A 26,125-nucleotide genomic window follows, 5' to 3' on the forward strand; every position below is an offset into this window, starting at 1 on the left:
GGTTTATTCTCCCTGCAGTGTTTTATTGTACAATAAACAACCGCAAATTGTCGTTTATTTATCAGATAAACTACTCATCTTGTTTTTCTGACAATTTGGCATTCTATAGTGAAATATATAGACTGAAGCTGAAACCTTCCAGTTGCCTTCTCTGTTACTCTTTATCTAACAATATGTTCCAGTGTTTCTACATATTTCAGTGTGTATTCAGGTATTGGTGGATATTTCAGATTTTTAAGACATTTACTAAAATTAGATCAATGACATATGTATTTTTTTCTGAAGTTGAACATTGAAGTTCAGGATATTTGAAAATAAAGTGGAGTGGTGCTTTATATTTTTTCTAGACATATGGTTTACTAATTATAGTAGTGGTAAGAGAGAACCATTAGCTCACCATAACATATTTCATTCATGACAATTCCCAAGATCCTGGTAAGCTTTAATAAGTATTTTGTAGCACTACTGATACCCCACCACCAATACCCACCAGGTAACTCCACATGTAACCATACCAACTGGATTTAGCATAATATCTACCAAGCAGTGATTATTACTGTTGTTGAATAACAAAACATTCATGTATAACTAATTGTGGATTTGTTAAATCCAGACTTGGCCTTATATTGATTTAGCAAACAAAACAGACAAGTGTATTCATGACTCATGTTATTTATTGATGATAATCAATATGAATGAAGACCAGATTACACTGATCATGATGATCACAGACATATGAAAGACGTCAGTCTACAACAATAAATACATCATGTTGTGCAGGCAATATACAAGCTCACAGGGGAGACCACTCTCACAGGGGAGACTACTCACATAGGAGTATGACAAACCGGGTCACTTTTCTTTCTTCCTACATTGCAGGAAATCCAAACAAAACTTTGTTCATAACTTTTGGCTTTTGGCTAGTGAAACTTTATACCACCAGTATAACAATAAGCAAACTTAAGAGACATATTCTTTTTTTAAATCATTAAATCCAAAAACAGAACAATAAGTAAAATTATCAAAATGAGAAAAATGATGTTCTGTGACATAACTGTGGAATATTTTGGGCTCTATTGAAATTGGAGCATCTCATATGAACACACTTCGGTGAATCTAACTACTCACTAGTAGACTCTAGACTAACTGGAATGGCTTACTGTTAAAATAAATACCTATAACAATATTCAAAAGCTTTTAAAATAACTGAACAACCTTGCATAATTTGCAATATTTAACACAAAATGTTTTTGCATAAATTTATAATGCAAAATCTTAAGGTTAAGATAACTCTTCAGGAAAGTATTGATTAAAACACTTCTTGTAGAACATACAAACACTTACACTGAGCTATGAAACACTGTATCACATTCTTCTTTGTTTGGTATAAATAGTTTAGACTTTCTACACTCTGTGGTAACATATATACAAATACATCTAGATATATACAATGCAAGTGCACATTTCTGTCCACAAAATGTCAGTTTGTTCAGATGAAACACATCCACATGCTTGATTGTCGTAACAGTAGTTGCATACTAAATGCTGTTGATATCTCTGAGTATTCTAGCAGAAACATTCATGACCAGAATTATGCCAACACAAAAGAACAATACTTGACTTCATAACTATTTATGAAATTGTCATGGAGAGTGAATACCTTGTAGAAGTGTGCAGCAATCACTGAAATAAAGCCAAGAACCATACAGATTGTAAAACGTTTCGTCCATTTCAGGTAAATTTTGATTTAGAAATACAAAATGGATTTTCTAAAGATATTTTAAATTGGTATCTGTCTCTGCACACATGTCTTATGTCACATAACACATTCAGAACTGACTATATACAAATTGTGCAGAATGCAACATTGTTAATGTAGCACTTAATGAAGGAGCACTGAGATCACACCAGGGGGTGTACACCAGGTCAATGTGACCTGCACCCACACTCATCCTATGTGTGTATACACACATCATTTGAACACTGAACAGATCCAGTGAGAACATTGGGCCTCTGGAACACATTACACGGCTGTCGCATGACCCTGTTGGATTGCAGCTAGAACATTATTCCGTAAACGTACATACAGTCGACCTTTCGTCCAGGGATTCTGGAGCTGCAATGGGACATAGTCATCTCTAAGCACACGTTCCCTTGCACCAATAACAGCCACTAAACAGAAGTCACATAGTTGATCCTCTGTGTAGAGAGGTCCATCAATACCACGTGTAATGACGGCTTTGTTGAGTTGCCTGACGACTAGATTAATCACATCCCGAGCTGATGTCTTGGTGGTCACATGAAGCTTTACACTTACACCTTTAGAGAGTCCTGTCTCGTACGCAGCGTACACGCGCAGCACACCAGATGATGGAGCATGACTAGATGACCCGGCTTCACTCTCACTCGACTGTCCTGGAACATCTTCATTTGGGTCATAGAACTTGGCAATCTTACGATTGTCCTTGCCAACACTGATCTCATTGGAATCACAGGAGAAGGCTGATGAGGAATTGTTATTGTCCGGGATCCGAGATCGCCGTTCTGGTTCTGGAGTGCCGTTGTCGTCACAGTACTGGGAGATGGCTCCTAGAGGGATGCCACCACGGGTCGTTTTGTCCCGTGCATAAGTGATTATGTCCATCACCCAACGTACACTCTTCCAGATCTTCTCCAGTGTCTGCTGTAGCTGCACCATGATTTCCACTCGAACTCGAGCAGTGCTCAGCTCATCACTGGAGAATGCCTGGTGAAAACAAAGCCATGTGTAAGAACAGGGATGTGGCAAATCTATGAAGGACATTTAAACAATTCTATTCATAAATCAAATTAATATTGTTTAGGAATATACTAGCAAAGGAAACAACAATGGACATTTTTGGCAAATGACCAAATGCTTTAACCACCTGGCAACCAAACAATGCAACTGACCAAATTTTACATAACAAAGTATAACGATTACATCTAAAATCAGTTGTAATGGTGACAAGAATATGATACCCATACAGAAAGGTAGTAGAGTGATCTGCTTACCTCTCGATGAGCCTGCTGTGCTAGGTTGACATCCATCTCAATGATGGATGACAAGCGTGAGTAGCGCGAGATGAACTCAGGATGGTATGTGTAGTAGTTGACTGAAATAATACAAGCACATAGTTAGTGTCACAGTCCCAAAGACATTGTTAGTTTCATACTCCCAAGCACATATTTAGTTTCATAGTCCCAAGCACATAGTTAGTGTTATAGCCCCAAGCATATAGCTTCATAGTCCCAAGCTATTTGGTTAAGACATTCTTAATATTGGGACAGTGACATTTTACACAGTTATTTTAATGACACATTACATCCTATATGGGTCTGTGAAGCCCATATCTGGTGTCCCTAACTGTATATATATATTGGAATATTGATGGAAGCAGAATAAAACCCTACCCTACAGGGGAATAACTGAAAACAAAATTGGCTGGTAGAAGTGCAACCCAAAATAGGAGTTCATACCATTTTTTAAAATCAACAATGAAAATAGCAGGTAATTGTGTACTCACTCATCTCAAACACCTGCACAGGAAGGAAGGAGAGGTCCTTCTTGTCTGTGAGGTCATCAGTTTGACCTGGCACGATGCACACTTCCTCAACAGGGGGCAGAACTAGGATGAAAGACACCTGAGGCGACAGCTCAATCACCTCAAAGTCATAAACACGATGGTCCACATCGGGAGAGATACCTGACACAGAAAGGAATATTACATGAGATATGATTCAATAATCATTTCAGAAAATATATACTTGCAACAATATTACTATTTTTCAGTGCATCAGAAAACCATACATCTGTGCATCAGACTGATGGGGTGATGGGAATGTATTCAAAATATGTACAGGAAGTCACTGAGTGAAACATACCAAGCATGGAGAGAAGCCTGCGTGACGCCTTGCTGATGCTGGTGCGGAACTCTTGCTGGGTGGAGCTCGGCTTCATCACAGATTCATCAGAACCAAGGCTCTGCAGATACTCCCATTCCTCTCTGGAAAACAATAAACTGAAGTGTCACACAATATTCTCCTAATACACATCTCTATAAAACAATAAACTGAAGTGTTACGCTATATTCTCCTAATACACATCTCTATAAACAATGTGCTGAAGTGTCACACAATATTCTCCTAATACACATCTCTATAAAACAATGTACTGAAGTGTCACACAATATTCTCCTTATGGACATCTCTATAAAACAATGTACTGAAGTGTCACACAATATTCTCCTTATGGACATCTCTATAAAACAATGTACTGAAGTGTCACACAATATTCTCCTAATGGACATCTCTATAAAACAATGTACTGAAGTGTCACACAATATTCTCCTAATGGACATCTCTATAAAACAATGTACTGAAGTGTCACACAATATTCTCCTAATGGACATCTCTATAAAACAATGTACTGAAGTGTCACACAATATTCCCTTAATGGACATCTCTATAAAACAATGTACTGAAATATCACACAATATTCCCCTAATGGACATCTCTATAAAACAATGTAATGAAGTGTTACACAATATTCTCCTAATGGACATCTCTATAAAACAATGTACTGAAATATCACACAATATTCCCCTAATGGACATCTCTATAAAACAATGTAATGAAGTGTTACACAATATTCTCCTATACACACGTAGGTTGACAGAGAAAATTATTCCCAGGAGATCCAAAACTCATGGAAGGGGTTACAAATTATTAGCTCATAGTCATATTAATCTACAGGTGCCAAATTGCTTGTCTGAAAAGGAATTATGAGGAAAACTAGGTGCGTACCTGGATACATTCGGGCAGTCCCTGACCTTGACATGTGGCAGGACGTTGGGCATCTTGTGCTGGACAAGCACCTGCAGCTTCTCCACAGAGACGTGGATCTTGAGGTATCCCAGGTACAAGCCACGTGGGAGGGGGATGCTGCTCACCTGGTGGTATAGGATCATGTCCTGGAGGAACAGAGTCATGCTAATTAGCATTACATAACAAAACAGTGGACATCACCTAATGTGACTGTTACTTTCATCTAACCACATTATGGTAATTTATCAGAACTTTATAAATGGAATGTCAACTTAGTGTTTGCATTACTTTCATATATTTGATATCACAAAAAAATAATATCAAGAACTTCTGAGTTTCGGAGGGCTACACTTACAGGTACTGTACTCAGGAGTAAACTGTTAGCATCATTCATGTCGATGCCAGCCAATGACTGTCTTCGAGTCAGCTTGCCTAGAGACACCCATTTGCCGGATCCAAGGGCGACAAACTTGGTCTCACGAATATGGTTGATGGTGATGAGAACAATGCTGCCATTCGGATCCTTCAGAGGTTTGTGGTAGAATTGACCCAGATCATGGATACCCAAGGAAGACTATGTGGAGAGAGAAAAAACAACATATCAATCAAAAATAATTTCAAAATTTAATGTTTATCATTTTAATTCCCTTAGCTCTTCCTTACATCATGAGATTTGAAAGGGAGTCCTGAATTTTTAGAAATGTCTTGGCTAAGCCAGGTGAGTTAGCCAGGCAAGTGAACCCACCTGCAATGTGGAAGCGGCCTGTAGTAACTTGCTGCGGAAGTGAACCGTCCCTGCACTGTTACTCTTGTCCATGTCATGACGCAGAGATTTCACATCATCCCATGTACATGCAATCTGAAAATACAACAAACATGAATAACAAGTAATCTACAAGTCATAAAACAATTTCTTTTTTTCAATAGTGGACAAATTTCCCTTCACTTTTATATTTCAGCAAAACTGTTTTGATTTATGCAGATGAGAAAGTGATTCCCCACATAAATATATAAACATCATAACCCTACATATTTTTGTATGGGTGGAACAAGAGAATTCAAATCGACAATTTGTTACTGCTCTTAATACATACTTTCATCATCCAGTAGAGGTCAGACTGTATAGATGTGCCCGAGAAGTTCTCGTCTACCTCTATGATGGGCAGCTGTTCCTCGGACGTGACCAACACTCTGTCCTCGTTGTACAGGAGACACGCCATGTACACCCCTCTGACAGACAGAAAACAGCTGGTCAGTACACACTCAGCTTTCAGAAAGGTTTGTTGATGTTTTATATAAACTGATTCTACCATGAGATTTTGAACTGAAGGCAAATTGATATTCAGATATTCAAGGTTCATATAGAATCAGATGCCTACCTCTTGAGACTTTTCTGGAACTTTGGTGCAGAGATGAAGAGGTTCTTGATGCTAATTCGTTTCCGTTGTTGAGGGGAATCAGTTGACCGGTGACGTGAATCTGCCAAAACAAATGGCATTCATATGAGCCTAACACAATGAATAAATATAGCAACAACATATTGGTCCATGAATACAAAGTCTGTTGTAAACAGTCTCATTGCAATAAGTACTACATTCTCTATCAGTTCCTCACCTTTAAGCTCTGAGGCATCAGACGGTCGTGACTGTTTGACTTGATGGAAAAGGATTTGTAGAGATTGCACTTTGCCGTCTACCCGGGGACTAACACCATCCACATCACGCCAGTCTGCCAACCAATGGAAAGCAGGATTAGTACAATCATACCTATTTCTTATTGTAACAATACATTCTTATTTCCAACACTCTTATAATATTGAATAGGAATGATTATAGAAAATAAATAGTAGAAATAAAAGATGTACAGTATATATATATTATCAAAACTAATTACTTCTGAAAAACATATTGTTTAATGAACAAAAGAAGTATACATACTTGATGGGACAGCACAAGGTGGATTGCTGAGGGTAGATGTCCCACAACCCTTCATATTGCACGCTGACACTCGGACGTAGTACTGACTTCCCTTCACAAGACCCTGAATCTCAAACTCAAGCTGACGAACATCTTCCACAGTTACCTCCCCTATTACAGTGGTGAAGTTCTCCGAGTTGCTCCACTCCACTGAAACACGGAAACTTCTTGGTGAAATCAACTGTACATAAATCCATCTACCACGGAAACTTCTTGGTGAAATCAACTTACATAAATCCATCTACCACGGAAACTTCTTGGTGAAATCAACTGTACATAAATCCATCTACCATACATTATATACATAATAGTGTAACCAAAATCAATAATATTTATGAAATAAGCAAAATTGTATGAGCATACCAAAACACTTTGAAAGCCCAATACAAATTACAAACAATTTTAAATAAATATACACAATTTTACTATGATTTTCTATGGCAACACATCAAGATTACGTCAACAGCCAACTAATGCCAATGTAAACCTACAAAACACTTGTTCTTATTCAAACTGAAAGAGCACACAATATAGAAACTACTTAATATACAGAATCTGTAAATTATGTCATTATGGCTCCAGTCTCACCTCTGTACTTGGTGACTACAGCTCCATTGTGGTTCAGTGGCTCCCCAAAGTTGACTAGTAGCGAGGAACTGCTGGCGACGCTGAGACGAACATTGGTGGGAGCATCTGGAGGCCCTGGAAAACACAACACATTAACATCAGGGCCATACCAACCAAATGTGACTTGAGGATAGGAATCTTATATTCTTAGTTTCAGAAAAGTTGTTATCCACAAAATGTAAAGTGTTTTTCATCTAACTTCTCAATGACCAAATGCTACCTGTCATCTGTGTACTATAACTGAGCATCTCAAAATCTTCAAGAAAACAAAGTTTAACAATGTTTACTTTTAAAAACCTAAAACCTTTGCTGCTACCTGAACAACAACATGCAGTAAGCCTCAGCATTTTCTGTTTTCTGAATTTTCTACAACTCTTTCTGTAGGTGTTACACAAAGCTGTGAGTATAACAAAAAGTAAGGTTTGTTGTACATACTTGCATGGTCGTACCCTGCGCGCATTCTCTTCAAAAGTCGGTAGCGGAACTCCCAGTGACTTAGTTGAGTCTCATTTTCCTGCAATGCAAATAAACATTACATTGAAAATGCGAAACATGTTCCATCCAAATACACATCCATCAGAGAATCCTAACGAACCAGTTCAACTACCAAGCACACATCATACTTGAAATTATTAAATTTCTAACATTATAGAGATCAATGCTTATATTTGTCTAATAAAACATGGCCACTTGCATTACAGCCCTCACTTGTATTCATTACCAGAGGACATTACTCAAAGGGCGGTTGAACACCACTCAGTGCAAATGCCTTTCCTCCAACTCAAATAATTCAATGGACGAAATCCCAAATCCCTCTTCTCTAAAAAAAAATTGCAACCATGATGTCCCAGCATATTTACCTTCTGCTGAGCTGGCGAGATGTTTGCATTTCCCGACGAACTGTTGAGAACAGCAGCAGTGAAGTCGACAACTTTCTTCTCAGCCTCAGCTATGAGAGCCTCAAGCTTGTCCAAGCGACAGTCACCTTGTTGAACTGCAAGCAAGACAGGGAAGTCAGGAAATATTGTATGTGTGTGTTGTGACACTTACATCCCTAATAGCTGGCAATCCCAGACAGTGCCCTCCTCATCATCCTCCCCAGCCAATCAGATGTGGGGGAGCATGGAGGGAGACAATAATCAAAGGGGCAACACAATGGGGTGTTATTGTACCTGATAATACACTATGTAAATAAAACACACGCTAGTTACATGTTTATCTTAATGTTTTAGTTTGGCATGCCTTTGTATTTATTTCTTCTAAATCCATTGTTGTGACCACCACGGTTTAGAGTGCATGATCCAAGAAAGAATAACAGGAAATAAAAGGTTAATTCAGACACCAATAAGGTCACAGACACAAATGTTTGAAAACACAGGGTCCTTTCAGTTATTTGTTAGGTGTGCAGAAACACTGAAAAAGCAATATTAGGATACCCATTACCAACACTGATTTTGTAAAGCAAAGTACATTGTTGGATTTGGCATGCTAGTGCAGAATGGGGTTGATGCAATTTTAGACACCCTGATGTGACAAACTTTTCACACCTTTCTAGGCACTATGCAAAAATGGTTTCTATTCCTTAAACATATATATATATTTGGTGACACAATCTTAAAACACTATTAACCAATTCATATTTAGGAGAGAGACACAATTCCTAAGAATCTTCCCCTACCTGCAACTTTGTCTTTGTGAACAAACACATATGTTAATTTCTTCTGAAGGCTGAGGAGACTGGGGAACTTCATGATGCAGTTTACAATGAGAGTAGGGACCAAGGATCTGCTAGTTTTATATATTACAGGCAAGCTTGGGCTTGTTGGAAGTGCTGATCACATGAGTAGAGGTAAATGGGTGAAACAACACAGCCATACCATGTCCAAGCCATAAGGTACACAGGGACAACAAGTGTGTTGTTTCAGTACACCCAGGACAATGTCCAGCAGGATCTCAGGTGGGAACTTATGCTAGGACCTTTGGTCATTTGTTATAACTTCTCAAGTTGGACTGTGAATACATACTCTGTCTTAGATTGAGCTTTAATAAGATTAGTCCAGAGTAGTGAAGCTTTGAGCGACCAGAGACTAAATGTGTCTAAGTGTGGGAGGCTTACAGACCTCATAACAGAATATAATGTGTGGCTTTCCAGTGGGTAATGTTTTCACTCTTCCAACATAAACTGTTTCATTGGCATTTTTAGAAGTAGGAAAGAACAGTAAGTAAGAAAACGTTAACTTTATGGATAACAATTTCTGGTTTGTTTTTGCATACAGCGATGTTTTGATGTAGATTTTTACACAGTTATCAAGCTGGATAACAATAAACCAGAAGTTGTTATCTATAAAGTTGTATGGTTTCTTACTTGCTCACCAACTTCTAGAATACCAATCAAACAGTAGGTTGTATGTTGACAGCTTCTTTATTCTAATATAAATGCACGTTTTGGTACAGGTCCTCATTCCACTGTCAAGCAATGTTCATACCAAAATGGGTAGCCTAGAGGTCAAAGCTTTCATTCATCATGCCGAAGACACAGGTTTGATTCCCGACATGGGTCCAATGCGGGAAGCCCATTTCTGGTATCCCCCACTGTGATATTGCCACATGATAGAATAAAGCAGTTGTCATCCATGAAATACCTTGTCTTTTCTCTTCCAATATAATATTAGTTTCTAATGGTTGACTTGGCTCGGGCCAATTGACACTTCTGGCAAGTATGATTACAATCTAACTCAAGTCTTACAGTCTATATCCATCCAACAGGTTTCCTAATTACACAGATAATGTCTTAGTTTCACAGGACACTACCACCTAGACTCACTAGACAGGAAATGCACAGCCGAGAAATAAAATCATATTTATAACGTAGTCTTTAGTCTTATTTTTGCAGAATGCATTATGTACCATCCACCCAATTGTTAAATGCAAAGATCTCATAAATGAGCATCTAATGACATATTTTCTATTTCAAGCCTTATTAATATGCAAATAAACAGCAAACCATCACACTTCTCACAAAGTTCTTCCCCAACTAGGTTCAATCAAAATTCACTAAAAATATTCCAGTACTTGACACTGGCTCCAAGTAGAGGCCATAAATTGTCCTGATGCCTAGATACTTACATATAGGACTCTCCCTCGCGCCGTGGAAGAGGAGCATTTTAGCCATGGGGATGTTGTTGGTCATGACGGCCACGTCCAGGGGGGTCAAACCCTCGCTGTTGACACTATAAACAAAACATTACCTTCAAAACTGTGAGCAAACAACAATGTTTGTCTTGCCTAATTTCAGCGTTCTAGAGGGCCAGTCTTATACAAGTATTTCTTCTTACCATTAAGAATATTGCAAAAAAAGAAAATAGAAAGATTCTTCAATCCCTGAAATATTTTAGCTCAGAATGAATTATATATAATTATATATACATGTAATAAGCAAAATATTCTTCTTAAAATGTGAGCTTATTATGGAAGGAAAAGATTTTATTTAAATAACCCTTAAACCAAACAAAATGCATCCTGCTTTTAACTGTTGATAAAAGGAATGATAGGTAAAGGGTGCCAGTAACTTATACATACCAGTACCTCACAACAAACCTAAACAGTGGGCATTTTACCATTCGCTTATAGACAGTGAAAATACATTCATTGAAACAGAGCCTGATATGAAATAAATAGTCCATTTTCTTCAAAGACACTGGAACATGGAAGGTGTTACAGAGGTGTTGACAAGACCTTGATTGTGAGACTATAATAAGTAGTTGTGGCCATCACCTATGGTGCTGTATGTATGACAACAAACCTCATATCAACCCTAATATCATAATCTTCTTAGAAATATCCTTCATATCTTAGGAACTGAGAGGATTATCCACCACACAGCAGGACACATAATATATCTGGAATCCTTTTCCTAATGTTACTCAACTCTCAAAGGGATTATTCACAGGGGAGTTTATCATAGTCACATAAACAATTTTCTTCCAGTACAACTGACCCCAACCAGGCTTGTTATAACATGCCAGCCATGTTTGATGTCAGTGAAGGCTGGGGCTGTGAGTCAAAACATAGCTAGGTTTCTTAATTGATTATTTTAATGTGAACTTTTCTGCTTATTTGTGCCTCAAGAAAAAAACATAAAATAAAATGGGAAAAATGGTTATTTTAACTATTATTTCTCAAAATGAATTTTTTTGAAGAACAGATCTAGCAGTCTTTAATAGGCTTTTAGAAGTTGGAAGAACATGAATACATGACACTTTTTATGGAAAGCATCTTCTATTATTTTTTGTCACAATGTTTCAGAGCTACACCCAACAAATAGCAATAAAAGTGTCTCCTTGTGTGCCACTGACTTTATGACACTCAACTAGTCATGTTGGTAAAGGTCATCTTCAAAAACTGATAAAGCTGATGTCTCAGTTGGCTGATAGTGTCATGGCTCTTGGCAAATATTTGACTGTCTTCCTATCTCATATCTAGTACTAGATTATAGACCCTGGGACCTCGGGCAAAATGATCCCATTTCTACACCTGTGAACAAGATCTTTTCTGTAGAAAAGGTACACCTGCCTATTAAATTATGTCATTAAATAACAAAGTAAAGTTATATCTTTCATGACAAACACTTCAACAATTACTTTATAAATTTTCTTTCTCCTGCTGATTATATTCCATATACAAGGACAAGAATGTCTGAATATTGCAGACAGCTTTGAAAATGTTATTTCAATAAAAATTATCCGCAAATACTTGGCACTCACCTGTTAAGCTCAACTCCTCCGGTGTCCAATATAGTCCTGACAACATCAATGTCCTGCTGTTCCACAGCATCAAACAGTCCTGCAAAGACAAAAGCCTCAACATTAAACAGGGCAACAACATCACAAGCTTCAACATTCAACAAGCCAGTGTCAATAGTTTGGGACACAAATAATATAGGCGTTACGTCACCATATTGTATCAATGTTCATCTCGATTTCTTCCTCTGTGGGCACACAGAGGTAAACAATTTGCGAAATACGTGAGAAATACATGAGGTTAAATTCAAATTTCAACGACATGATTAAAACATTTATTTTTCCCCAAATATGAAAATGGATGGTAAACAATAAAATCACTTATTTAAATATCACTCCAGAACACATAAAACTTGATACAAATCAGTGAAGTTCAAATCTATTTTAACTTTATATTAATCAATTCATTTACTTAATTGAAAACATGCCAGTTTTTAAAATGAAGTATTGAATAGAACCAAATACTTGGATTTGAAAAGAAGTTTTGAATTGAACTGAACATTTGGATTTGATCTATCTTACTCAAACAAATCGTTTGTAAAGGGTAAACATGTTGGTAAAAATACATTTCATTTCGAAGAAGAAAATAATTTGTAGTCATTTCAGGGCAAGTGGTGCAATAGCTAAATATCACTGTGCGAAATACGCATCAGTCGGAAAGCGCACGTTAAATCTCCAAAGTAAGTAAGTAAGTAAATATCACTAAGCAACCCTATCAAAAGCAAAAATATTATTTTTGGCATCGAAATATTTGAAAATATCAATCATATTTAAATTGTTCTTTAAATTGATATTACATGTGATCAAACCTCTGTAAATATTTTCAATTTATAACAAATAAAAAAAGGCAGCTACCATATTGATATGCATGCTTGATATTTGAAATTCAGAGGAATGATTTTGATTTGGCATAAGAAGTGTAGCAACATCTAACTTTCGCCATGGTAACATGACATTACATTGGGCATAAAAACTTTGTTTGGGTTTAAAGTACTTCTCAATCTATTTTTAACATAGAATACTCTTTAACTAACATCAAAAATACAATTAAAATGCAGTACAGGTTCTTACCTCAAAATAGATTCTGAATTAACACAATAAATAAATAAAGTCCTCAAGGAAAACACTTAATCATCAGCCTGGTGCAGAGGCTTCCTGCAAGGTATATTCCAATCACAAACGCTGATCGCTTTCAAATGCGACAATCACCTCACCTGCAACGGCCTCTCAGACAAGTTGTTCAACAAACACGTCCAATGCGAGAGAAATTTACACAGGATAAACTCTTCTACTCCAAAAGTAAACGTCCCTTCATTCTGATTGGCTGAGACAGATTGTATTATACACTGTATGCAAGCGCTAACAGAGTCTGGAGTGTAGCAAACAGCTCTAGCCTGAGGGTGTGTTCTCAACAGACCCAGGTATGCTTCTACCTCACAGCCCAATCCCAGGCTTATATCACCTGTCGTTAAATACCCTTTGATGTCATAATAGGGCTATCTGGAACCCTTTGTCTGTCATCATTGGCAGATCATCAGAACAATATACAAGCTAGTGGTGCCATAAGGATTAATTCATGGCTAATTTGACAAGAGGGAATGTATTTATTATTGAATATGACATAACAGGTGCATAATTGATATGTAATTAGACATGTTAATTGTTATTGTTTACCGTCACACTAAGTAGCATGAGGACAGTGTATGAAGGGACTATTAACCAGTCTACCACACATCCTGGTAATAAATAAAAATAACAGTTTAAATATATTTTATTATATCTTATTACCTTACTACTTAGAGAGATTGTTTATTTCCTCCAGATGTCATTCCGAAGATTACAAGGAAAATATATTCAACTCGCACGCTAAGTGATCATAAGTGGAATTATTAATAATGATGTTTTGTATTTGATAATTATCTCAGCCGTGGAATTATTAATAATAATGTTTTGTATTTGATAATTATCTCAGCCGTCTCAATTTACAGATAATAGATAAATTGGTAGTTTCTGAGCATCTAATAAAAACATGTGATTTCATATGGAAGAATATATAATTAAATTCACAATCACAATCAATGCCTGATTAATGACAGTTTATTATCATAAAAAAGGATATGTGACAATATGATCTGTGAAAGAACTCCATACATTCATCATATAACATGTTTGCATTTTAATTTTTTTTAAATGTGACAAATTAGTTATAAGACATGGCCTTAAAAACAAGCTTCTTCCATAACTCATGTTTGCCATAATTACAAAAGGCATTAACAGATAACTGAAATAAATACAACAGTAAATAAATTAGAGAAGGAAATGCAAAACGTCCTGTTCCTAAACAATGATTCTCCAAATAGCATGTAAAGGGGAACCCAACTGCCTCATCAGCATTTACAGTATCTATGACAAGAGAAGGATGTCCCACGAGACAGGTGATCATCCTCTGACAAGACCAACTGCAATCAGCAGCACACCTGAATGTCATGACCTCTCCAGTATCTACAGGCACACCACGCTCTGGCAGGGAAGGGGGTTTAACTTGGATTAGGTCCTGTATGTTGTTGTCTCAGTGTCAGATTCTTTTCTGTGAGGATATTTATAAAGTTTAAACTGTGATGGACTTTTAAATAGGTGATGGTTGTGAAGCTACTAGTTGTCATTATTGTCATTCAAGTTAAGATATTTCAACTTGAAAATACTGCGGGTATGATTATACGTTTAATTTATGTAAACTGTATATTTCAACACAATTTTTTATTGGTCAGATATGTTAATATGTGGTTGTTGAAATTGTGATTGTAATTGAAGTAATTAAGTACCTAAAAACCATCAACAGGACATTGATGCAGTAAGATTATACTTCTGATTTGTGGAAATTGTATCTTTCAATGCAAAATCCTCAAGTTGATCTACTTAAATCCATTTGATTTTAAACAATTTCATAAACAGATGTAAGAATTTCACTTGATTTGCTGGTCTCAGTATCTTGCAACAATAGTGATTTTATAACCACTTCAACTGTTACAAAACACGTTACGGAGTTACCTCCCATGCACTGACACAGTTTGCGCTAACATTCAATGAAACAAAAACCAAGTACAAATTTAAGCACTTGATAACAAATGAAATATGAAGGGAATCAACATAACAAAATTAAGCTACTTTAATAGAAAATAATACTGAAGAATTTCATCAACAAAGTTTTTTATCACAAATATGCCATAAAACCAAAATATTTGACTAATTAGTTAAACTTTTTAAATAAGAATGCTATTTTCAGCCAGGGGTGAATAGAATTTTACATATTCTGAGAAATTCCATTTGGATACCAAAAAAATTCGTAACATTCTTAAAAGACATTTCCCAAAATAATTGTTATCTGTAACTAATCTTAACTTTATAAGACATCAAGATTCACAAATGTCAGCAACATTGTAACTTTCTTTCAACAGGCTCTTAAATGCCGAGATGCCTGGCAGTTTTAACAGTGCCTGTATACGATAAACATTAGAAATTAAGAGGTTGCCGAACTGCAATCATGCATGGCGGACACCAGACGAACGATGCTTCTGGAGTATCCCACAATGCAGCACCAGGTAACCCTTCAGCTTAATGTCTGTACTGAGTGTAACCATGGCGACAGAACATTTAAAAATCATACTGAACTTCCAGTAATGTAATTATCCCCTGGTAATGTTCTAATTAATCTAACTTAAGAACATCTTCATGAGTTTTCGAGCAGCATATCATGGCTGTCGTTCCGACTGTCAGACTTTGGCAATAGTTGTCTATTAGACATCACAGCTTGGTTAATTTAGTTAAGGAGAAAACCTAATTGCCGATTTATTTTGAGCCACTATAACAAGAAATAGATTCCGATGAGAATGGTGATGTCATTATGTCAAGGAAATATTTCAAGGGCATTGATACTGAAAATATGTCAGGACCTTTAAGGAGAGAATACTTGAGATTGCAATACATTTCTTATATGGGCACTTAAGATTAAGAATGTTACATTTTGGTATTTCAAACTGAATAATTTAAGTCTAAGTGTTATTTTGTATAGAGAGTTGAATGAGATACTAAAATTCAAAGAACTTACAGTTAACAATGGAATCACAAGTGCACATACTATTCCCAAATATAAGATAGCTACATGATAAATCAACGAACAATGAACAACGAAGCAAGCTTTATTTCATAATAAAACATTGTTCTATCATGACGTCATTTCTGGAGTTTCAAACATGCATTCTCAACCTGATGAGGTCATTATATGGACAACATTATGTTTGAGAAGTGTCTAGCAAGTTGATCCCAATATAGATGTAGCTGGGTTGTGCAGATAAACGCAATTGCAGAATGATTGCATTAAAATGTGGGAGATATGACAATCTGTATTGGGAGATAAGGTGCACAGGAAATACCAAATGTTACCCCCCTGTTAAAAAAAAGGACTTGTTCGACATTGCCAAGGTTAGATTGTAATCAGGTGTCATCATTATTTATAAAAGGTTAAATATTCTTAAAGCTTGTACATCTTATTAACATCCCACGTTTATTTCTAAAACAGTAGATCTATATAAGAACAATCACATACATGTGTACTTGAAGTACAAAAGTTTTTTTAATTTCTTTTTATCATTATTATTTACAGATTAAAATAAAAAATGCAGCAAAGAGGGTTTGGGTGATCCTGGCACAGTCAGGCTGGTTGGGCTCATCATCAGATCAGGGCCCTTGCCCCTTCTACACGCAGCCCAGACAGGGAATGGGACTTCTCCCAGGAAGCGCTGCCTAGCCAAACCCACCCAGAACGTTTCGAAGAATGTGAAGACTCCCTAACACTGCAGCCTTCTGCAGTATCCAGATTGTCAGAAGGGTAGCAAACCTAGGTACTCTCTCAATATCAGTCAACAGATTGGGAGGTACCATACCTAAGGCATCGAGAACAATGGGGAGTCAGACAACTCGGTACTTGGGATGCAAGCGTGACATTTTGAAAGCAAGAATTATTATTATTATTATTATTATTATTATTATTATTATTACAGAAAATAGCTATTATTTATTTGTCGTCCCTACATCCTCACATGACATTTTCAAACATTTGAAATAGAAATTGGAGATAATATGCAGTATATAAAGAAAAGATAGATGTCAATGTGGATAGGAGGGAAGATAGATGAAAGACAAATATACAGCAATTTTAGGCCATTTGTTTGGAAAAGATGTGATATCACACCCATGTATGAATTTTTTAATGTCATAATTATGTCTTAACATTTTCTGTAGTTGAGTGATATTGAAGTTAGTTTCCTTGTATTTGCACATAAATATATGTAATGCTTTATAATTATGAACCAGTGATGAAGCAGAATGCCCTGGTCAGGGTCTCCAAGCAGAAAGCATTGTTTGTAACTTCTACACTAGTATCTATTTGTGTTTCATACCAAATTGATCAATCGAGTTTCTAACTTTATGACAATCATAAAAGAGTGGGACACATCTCATCATCGCCATTGCAGAAGTAGTACTTAAAGTCTGTAGATATTCCTATTTTGTATAAAAACGACTGTATTGTTATAATGCCATATAACATTTAATACTGAAAGTTTCTAATTTTATTGTCAAAGCTGCATTCATTAATACATTTAAACATAGAGAGAGGTGTTCATTTGATAGTGGTACTCCCAAGTTAGATTCACATTTCACGGCTAATATGTTAAATTTGATGGTTCACTTGTCTTATCAAACACCATTTGATAGATAAACTTGCTGTCTTTCAGCATTAGAAGACGTGTAATAACATCACTGTTTGTCGTTTGTGTATTGAATAAAAATGATCACTCTTTTTTAGTAAACTAAATTAAATTCCTTTGGCTGTGTTTTTATTTATTTGAAATATTATAAACATGTTCCAGTAAGATTAAGCCGTCATCTTTCATTCATGCACATTTTATCAGTCCATTACTTTCATCTTTCATTCATGCACATTTTATCAGTTCATTACTTTCATCTTTCATTCATGCAGATTTCATCAGTCCATTACTTTCATCTTTCATTCATGCACATTTTATCAGTTCATTACTTTTATCTTTCATTCATGCACATTTTATCAGTCCATCACTTTCATACATCATTCATGCACATTTTATCAGTCCATCACTTTCATACATCATTCATGCACATTTTATCAGTTCATTTTTCATCCATCATTCAAGCACATTTTATCAGTTCATTACTTTCATCTTTCATTCATGCACATTTTATCAGTTCATTACTTTCATCCATCATTCAAACACATTTTATCAGTTTTATCAGTTCATTACTTTCATCCATCATTCAAACACATTTTATCAGTCTCTTACTTTTATCTTTCATTAATGCACATTTCATCAGTTCAGTACTTTCACCTTTCATTCATGCACATTTTATCAGTCCATTACTTTCTCCTTTCATTCATGCACATTTTATCAGTTAATTACTTTCATCTTTCATTCATGCACATTTCATCAGTCCATTACTTTCATCTTTCATTCATGCACATTTTATCAGTTCATTACTTTCATACATCATTCATGTTCATTTTATCAGTCCATTACTTTCATCTTTCATTCATGCACATTTTATCAGTTCATTACTTTCATACATCATTCATGCACATTTTATCAGTCCATTACTTTCATCTTTCATTCATGCACATTTTATCAGTTCATTACTTTCATACATCATTCATGCACATTTTATCAGTTCATTACTTTCACCTTTCATTCATGCACATTTTATCAGTTCATTACTTTCATACATCATTCATGCACATTTTATCAGTTCATTACTTTCATCTTTCATTCATGCACATTTCATCAGTCCATTACTTTCATCTTTCATTCATGCACATTTTATCAGTTCATTACTTTCATCCATCATTCAAACACATTTTATCAGTTTTATCAGTTCATTACTTTCATCCATCAATCATGCACATTTCATCAGTTCATTACTTTTATCTTTCATTCATGCACATTTCATCAGTTCAGTACTTTCATCTTTCATTCATGCACATTTCATCAGTCCATTACTTTCATCTTTCATTCATGCACATTTCATCAGTCCATTACTTTCATCTTTCATTCATGCACATTTCATCAGTCCATTACTTTCATCTTTCATTCATGCACATTTTATCAGTTCATTACTTTCATACATCATTCATGCACATTTTATCAGTCCATTACTTTCATCTTTCATTCATGCACATTTTATCAGTTCATTACTTTCATACATCATTCATGCACATTTTATCAGTTCATTATTATTATCTTTCATTAATGCACATTTCATCAGTTCATTACTTTCATCTATCATTCATGCACATTTCATCAGTTCAGTACTTTCATCTTTCATTCATGCATTTAGTTTCTGGTATTTGATGACTAATATAAAATATGAACTGTTGAATGTAAATAGGAACTTACATGAATATCATGATTCTCACATCAATTGAATAAATGTTTGCAGTCTTTCAGATAAGTTTGACATAATCAATCAATCACATTGTCACAAGCAGTCATAAAATCATACCACATGCACAGTTCACATTAATAAAACATTTTTGTCATTCCAACCAATTCTTCTTCAAAGCATACTGTATATCAAATTAACTAAAGGAACGCCAAACAAATGATTAAATACATCAGTTCATTAGTGAAACATGATTTCTGACATAAACTTCAGGGCAATGACGACCACCAGTGTTTCTACTCCTTGTGGTACATGACCTTGTGTCTATTTATCATCTTGTTACAAGACCCCCACAACAAGGGCCCGGTATGAACCGATAGGATAATGTCTAATTATTCCTCAGTTAATATCCAAATTTAGCATTTTTTCTCACAAAAATAGTACAAAGTAGTTACTGCTGAGTTAGCAAATCTACCACATTGGAGGTGCTTGACATGGACAATTCTTTGCCAAAAGAGTGCGCTATTTCAGGATCAAACCACTAGACAGTCGAGCTTCAGCAGAGGCTCTTGGCTTTCTTGATAACAAAATAGTAACTTTCGTTAATGAAAAGTGACAGAATATAGCTATTGAATGAGATGGGTTACTCCTTTGCCTATGTGCTTTTTCTGATCAAACAAATCCTTAAAACATACGTCACCGTATAAGAACACTTATGAGAATGGTTATTGGAAGGGAAACGTCATACTTCTGTGTACTACTCAGAGAGGGTTGAGTGTTCTCTAGATCATGACTCTGCTAATCAGCTCTACTGCTCTGCCACTCACAAAGGCTTCTTTCTTATCTGACTGAGCTCATAACATTTTGAGGTAAATACATTTCAACGGGTGTATATCGTCACTATTTGATAGCGATTCATGAACACAAGCTTATGATACAGTCAGAATCATACAATGGATTCTACATTACCACAGATTTCTTATTATTATGGAAAGGATTTATTTGTTTTTATTCAGTTATATGGGCCTACTCATATTTTCAATATTCATTTGAACACTAAGACACAGAATTCATGCAAATATGTCAAGATTACATTTGACATGTATACGAAAGAGGACTCACCTAATGATTAGTTTGCAATGTTAAACATCATATTTTAGATTTGAAACAGTAAAAAAAAATATTTTTGTAAAAAATAATATTACATCGATGATGTCGTCAAAACTGGTATTTATTTATTTTCGTCAGATAATCTTTTAAATCAAATCAAATTTAATTGTAATCAGTTGCATTTTTGGTATTTTTTTGTGTTTGGTATTATATTAAGGTAACTGTATCATGTATCAATAAAAATGTTAGATTTTCAAGTAGCAAGAAGAGTTCGTTTCTGTAGTTGAGGGCTAAGTGGCTACCAATGCCTTATGGACAATGAGTGTCCACTGTTCATGGTCAGCTGTTAACAGAGACTCCTACACTTACCATGGATGTCATAACATGACCGTCTATCCTTTTCACTGCGCCGTCGTTCCATCTTGGCAGGAGATAAACTCTCAAGGTCACTGCTGGACCCCTTCTTTCTTGGCGTCACTGAAAAAAATCAGTAACTTTTAATAGTAGAATTATCAGTGCTGAATTTATTGAATAATCCTGTACAATAGTTCCATCATAAGAGTATCATGTCGCAGCATGATACCTATAAGACAGGCATAGTGTCGATTGCCCAAGGGTCGTAATTAAAGTGAAACAGGGATTCAAACCCAAGATGCCTCTAGCATGCCACAGCTAGTTGCAGCATCTTAGATTACTTGACCACCTACGCCCCCTTTTGTCACAGAACCATAGAACAATTCTTAATGCTACTCAAAGAGAAAATAGCCTTCACTTTCATTTATGTGTTGTAAGTATGATTCAAGTTCTCACAATGTTCAAATTAATCAATTTCTAAAACTTTTTAAACCATAATGGTAAAGGAAAAGCTGAAAATGGTATCAATGGAACACACATCTTTCGGCCCACCATCAGTTCTGGAATCTATAGAGTTGCAAAGATGTCGACCTTACAGCTTCGTTTAATTGATTATCTGTCATGTGAAGCACTTTTGGCAGAATAGAATGCTGATGGAACAATGATTGAAAGAAAGACTTTGTTTCTTAAGTTCTGTTAGGTGTTTAAAGTATATTGCTTCCTGTGTCCAAAAACCTGGAGATGGCCCAAGAACTATATTTTGCTAACCTCTTCAAAAAGCTTCTTGATTATGAACAATGTACAGGTTCTACTACACCAAATCAGAACCAGTTTGGACAGTGCGGTTTTCGTAGGGAGCCTTCAGTGCAGATCGAGAGATATCTGCAGGCTGTGATTGGAGGACATTCTGTAAGATTTTTATGTCTTTCAAATGTACATCCATCCAGTTATTAAAACTGACCATGTTTTTCTATATTTTGGACTCTCTTTTTCAACATGATGACTTTTGCTGAATGTGACCACAGCTATTTTCAAGTAAGTGACATTTGGTGCGAAACTGGGGGTGGTGTGTTAAGCTTCCTGTACTCGGAAGAGGAGCTGGCTAAGCTAGTCATTTTTTATTTTTTTATTGCTGCTCTAAGGCCAAACTGTGCACACACGTACAGGTAATAGCTGTTGAATGCTTAGTTATTTTTAAAAAAAATATAACATTACTATAGAAGTCTATGGGAAAACATTTGGTTGTGTGTAACCTGTAGGATGTGGAATCCAGTAATATGAACCATGATCAGTAATTCCAGTGAGATGATGTCTCTACACTCAGAGACACAACCATATTTCCTATAGGGTGATGAGGTGTTCATAAATGAGTAAATCATGATTCACTCTAGCTTGTTAAAAATATGTCATAGTTTTATCAGTTTGAAACATTGTGTGAACATATTATACTTGTTACTAAACCTGTCATGTGTATGAGTTCAGTTTATTCCATGAATGCAATGTTACCATTATTATCAGTGATTAACATCTATTTTTTCCTAATGTTATATATATATATATATATATATATATATATATATATATATATATATATATATATATATAACACAGATTAATTATGCAGAAATTTTTTTATTAACACGTAATATTTCATTGACAAGAAATTTAATGTGACTTACAGTTTAACTAAATGGAATATAATCAACAACCTGAGTCAATTTGAGTGAGTGAGTTGTGTTTATCACAACTTTGGATGGTATTTCAGTAAAATGACAGATTGTCAGCTTGATGTGGGAGGAAAGCCAGAAGTGACAGAGTTTACTATTCTTTGGTGAAAACTACAAGATGTCTATGGTGCTGACAAACCAGAATTCAAACCCACAATCATAGGTTCCTGTCCTGCCAAAGGGATGCAACTCAGCACTTTGAATTGCATTGATATAGACGACTGGGCCCCCATGCTCTGCATGAGTTCATGACTAACAAAATTTGTTAAACCATGGTGACAATAGAAGAGAATAAAGGTTAATATGTCCACTTACCAACAAGTGATCTTGGTTGCCGATTGGGGGAGGGGCTCGGTGCCCCACCCTTACTGAGGAAGGCTGGGGCACTGGGTGAGGCTGTTAAAGCCGGCATGCCATCCATGCTTAGGTCATCTGCTGTGAATATCTTTATAGTTCGTCCATCACCACTGAAAACAACAAAAATGGCTGTCAACATTTCACACCAACTTGAAGGTGAATGATGAGAAAAATCAAAGGAATGCCAATGTTTTGAGTTCAAGGCTGGGGCTTTTACCACCATGGTTTCGGCCTGTATTCATCATGTGTTAATAATAACATGCATATCTGTAAAAGAAAACATTCCGAGCATCTTCTGACATGACCATTATGGAAATGGAGATGCAAAGACTCCAGAGTGTCTACTCAAGACAAAACAGTATCACATGTCATATGCAGAAGATGCTTCTGTAGACTGAAATTTGCAAGTGAAGTGGAAAGCTAATGTCTTGAAAGAGTCAATGTCCAATCATCTCAATTTATTATAAAATAAAAAAAAATAGAAAGTGATAATACTCCAGACAGACAGAAAAGGTTGGATGCATATACAGACTATACAGTAAACCATTGCCAAGAATCACATTCAATACAGGAGATGTTCCAGACATTACTCCATGCATGAGAAACAACATCGGAAATAACACAAGAAACAACATACGAAGCGATATGACAGGTATAACAATTGTTAAATACCCGACTCTTATAGTTTTTTATTGAAACTATCACTCCTCATGAAACATAATTCCAAGTTGAGAACAAGTTGCCATAAATGTAAGTTCATAGTTTCAACTTACACAAGGTATATACATTACCTACTATATATCATTTCCTACTGAAATCTAAAAGCAGATAAAACATACAAATATTTTGTTAATATTGATGGACTTTAGATTTTTGTAAACATTTCCACTCTTCATGCTACTCACATTTCTTCAAAGTCAAAATCATCATCTGTGTCATCTTCCTCATCACTTGATTTTACATCATCCTTATAGCTTTCTGACAAACATGGCAACAGCCGCCGAGGAGTATACATTTTGGCCATACTTCGTAACATATTTTCCGAATCTATGTACATCTTGGTACCATCACAGCCTGGATTTAACTGAGGGTGGCCAAGGACAGGCAATATTTGCAAAGTCCCACTTCGCATATTGTCTCACATGAGGCAGGTATTGCTCATATCAATAACATACTCCGCAAACACATAGTCCCCTATATCACAGGGTAACGTGGTGATAAGTAACCATACTCCAGTACCAGGGGGGCTCACGGTTATAAATATCTTAAATTGATCCCATTGTCTGGGCCGCACTGCCTCATGAATGAGCATATTATACCCAATATTTAAGACAGTGGGTAACCAAGCGGTACTAAATATTTAATACACACAACTGGATAACCATTGTAACGGGTCGGGAACAGTACTGGTCTAATGCAAGGCTGGATACTGTAAATAGCTATATGATAGATTTTGATTGAGTTCACTATTAAAAGGGTGGGAGTAATTATGCAGCCCTGCAGTACACCTAGCTTAATTCCATTGAAAATAGATTAAACCAGTGTGGGTCACAGATTTGTGAATGATGTGTTAAATGTTAAATGATGCATGAGTGGTACACTTAAATGAAATGCTGAACAACTTATAAAGAGTCCACATGGGACACACATCCGTATAGAGTAACATGAGATCACAGGGGTAGGGTTATGGACATATTGTGTTTGACAATCAATTATGTTTGTTATGGTTGTTAGCAGCACAACTTCCATTAAGGGGAATGTCAGTGCAGTAGTCAACTTGTTTACATAGTGCAATACATGTATAAACTCATCATGAAACTGAGTGTTAATGTTTTACATGAAGAAGCATTACAATTCATCATTTAATCAAAGCTGTCTTGTTAAAGGCCTTAACCACTTGGTTACCCCACTGCCCCAGTGTTAGTGAAATTACTTAACATTCATTACCACAGTATAATAATTTTTTTATTGATATATGAAAAGGAGGCCGTTGTCTTAAACAATACTGGATAATAAATAAGAATCCCATGCCAAAAATCCAAACACCTTAAACTTAATTACCATTACTGATATTTCTATTACATGAGACCACATGAAAACAGAACACAAAATCATAATTTCTAACAACAAACGGATGTTTAATGTATAAAATGATGAGGAAATAATGAAAAAGCAAAGGAAGATCTAGAAACACATAATTGCAGGGTGAACAAGGTACATGCTAGTGAAATTAAGGGCAATGAAATGGCAACATGCATGTGATGACAAACACAACACATTTCCATCAATCAGGATGCATGTCTCACCAGTCAAGGCTGACTGAACGCTGTCGGGAATGTGAGTCTGCGTCCTTCCGATCCCTTTGACTTAGACGGCGGGCTAATTTGTAAAAACTTCCCGAACTTTCCAATCTATGAAGAATGAAGGAAAGGAAACTTACAATCTCATGAAATAAAGATACAAAATATATAATGTAGATTGCCTGAAAACAAATCATCGAAAAATTCACATCAATTTAGCTGGTCCATTGGTTAATATATTTCTAAAGAAGCCTAAAAATATACATAATCAAAACATTATGTGTTAAACTGAATCTGTAATATTTTATATATCTAACCTGCAAGGAAACAAATATTGAACAATACCTTTTAAAACAAATAAAGAACTTGTCAATAAGTTGAGAATGCCTTCGGCACGTCATTAGTTCCGGTTCATTTGAAATGATGGAATCCATTTTGGGTCAATGTCGACTGTTCTTCGTGAAATAACCTCAACAGAACCTCAGTGATACCATCAGGTGGTAATCACACCTTATCCAATTCTCACAAACAAAGTTTGCAAATTTGGACTGAGAGCACCAAAA

General features: G+C 35.8%; 1 protein-coding gene across 7 annotated transcripts in view; it reads right to left on the reverse strand.

The window, feature by feature from the left end:
* Positions 1 to 674: 674 nt before the first annotated feature.
* LOC139468223 (ankyrin repeat and fibronectin type-III domain-containing protein 1-like) overlaps positions 675 to 26,125 on the reverse strand; it is a 212,748-nt gene continuing 187,297 nt past the window's right edge. For 6 of the 7 annotated variants that reach the window (XM_071250045.1, XM_071250047.1, XM_071250048.1 and 3 more), the window contains 19 exons: positions 25,569 to 25,673; positions 23,221 to 23,372; positions 21,194 to 21,301; positions 12,212 to 12,290; positions 10,575 to 10,678; positions 8,309 to 8,442; positions 7,884 to 7,962; positions 7,410 to 7,523; positions 6,783 to 6,971; positions 6,460 to 6,573; positions 6,225 to 6,324; positions 5,940 to 6,075; positions 5,591 to 5,704; positions 5,201 to 5,419; positions 4,825 to 4,991; positions 3,904 to 4,025; positions 3,546 to 3,725; positions 3,034 to 3,134; positions 675 to 2,746 (listed from right to left, as the gene is read on the reverse strand). In XM_071250045.1, the coding sequence (XP_071106146.1) occupies positions 2,024 to 2,746; positions 3,034 to 3,134; positions 3,546 to 3,725; positions 3,904 to 4,025; positions 4,825 to 4,991; positions 5,201 to 5,419; positions 5,591 to 5,704; positions 5,940 to 6,075; positions 6,225 to 6,324; positions 6,460 to 6,573; positions 6,783 to 6,971; positions 7,410 to 7,523; positions 7,884 to 7,962; positions 8,309 to 8,442; positions 10,575 to 10,678; positions 12,212 to 12,290; positions 21,194 to 21,301; positions 23,221 to 23,372; positions 25,569 to 25,673 (3,040 nt within the window). In that variant the 3' untranslated portion in view covers positions 675 to 2,023. The remainder of the gene's footprint in view (positions 2,747 to 3,033; positions 3,135 to 3,545; positions 3,726 to 3,903; positions 4,026 to 4,824; positions 4,992 to 5,200; positions 5,420 to 5,590; positions 5,705 to 5,939; positions 6,076 to 6,224; positions 6,325 to 6,459; positions 6,574 to 6,782; positions 6,972 to 7,409; positions 7,524 to 7,883; positions 7,963 to 8,308; positions 8,443 to 10,574; positions 10,679 to 12,211; positions 12,291 to 21,193; positions 21,302 to 23,220; positions 23,373 to 25,568; positions 25,674 to 26,125) is intronic. The other variant, XM_071250046.1, reaches the window with a different exon arrangement.

This window comes from Haliotis cracherodii, unplaced genomic scaffold, assembly GCF_022045235.1.
Source record: "Haliotis cracherodii isolate W230 unplaced genomic scaffold, xgHalCrac1.p SCAF_2, whole genome shotgun sequence".
Taxonomy (NCBI): domain Eukaryota; kingdom Metazoa; phylum Mollusca; class Gastropoda; order Lepetellida; family Haliotidae; genus Haliotis; species Haliotis cracherodii.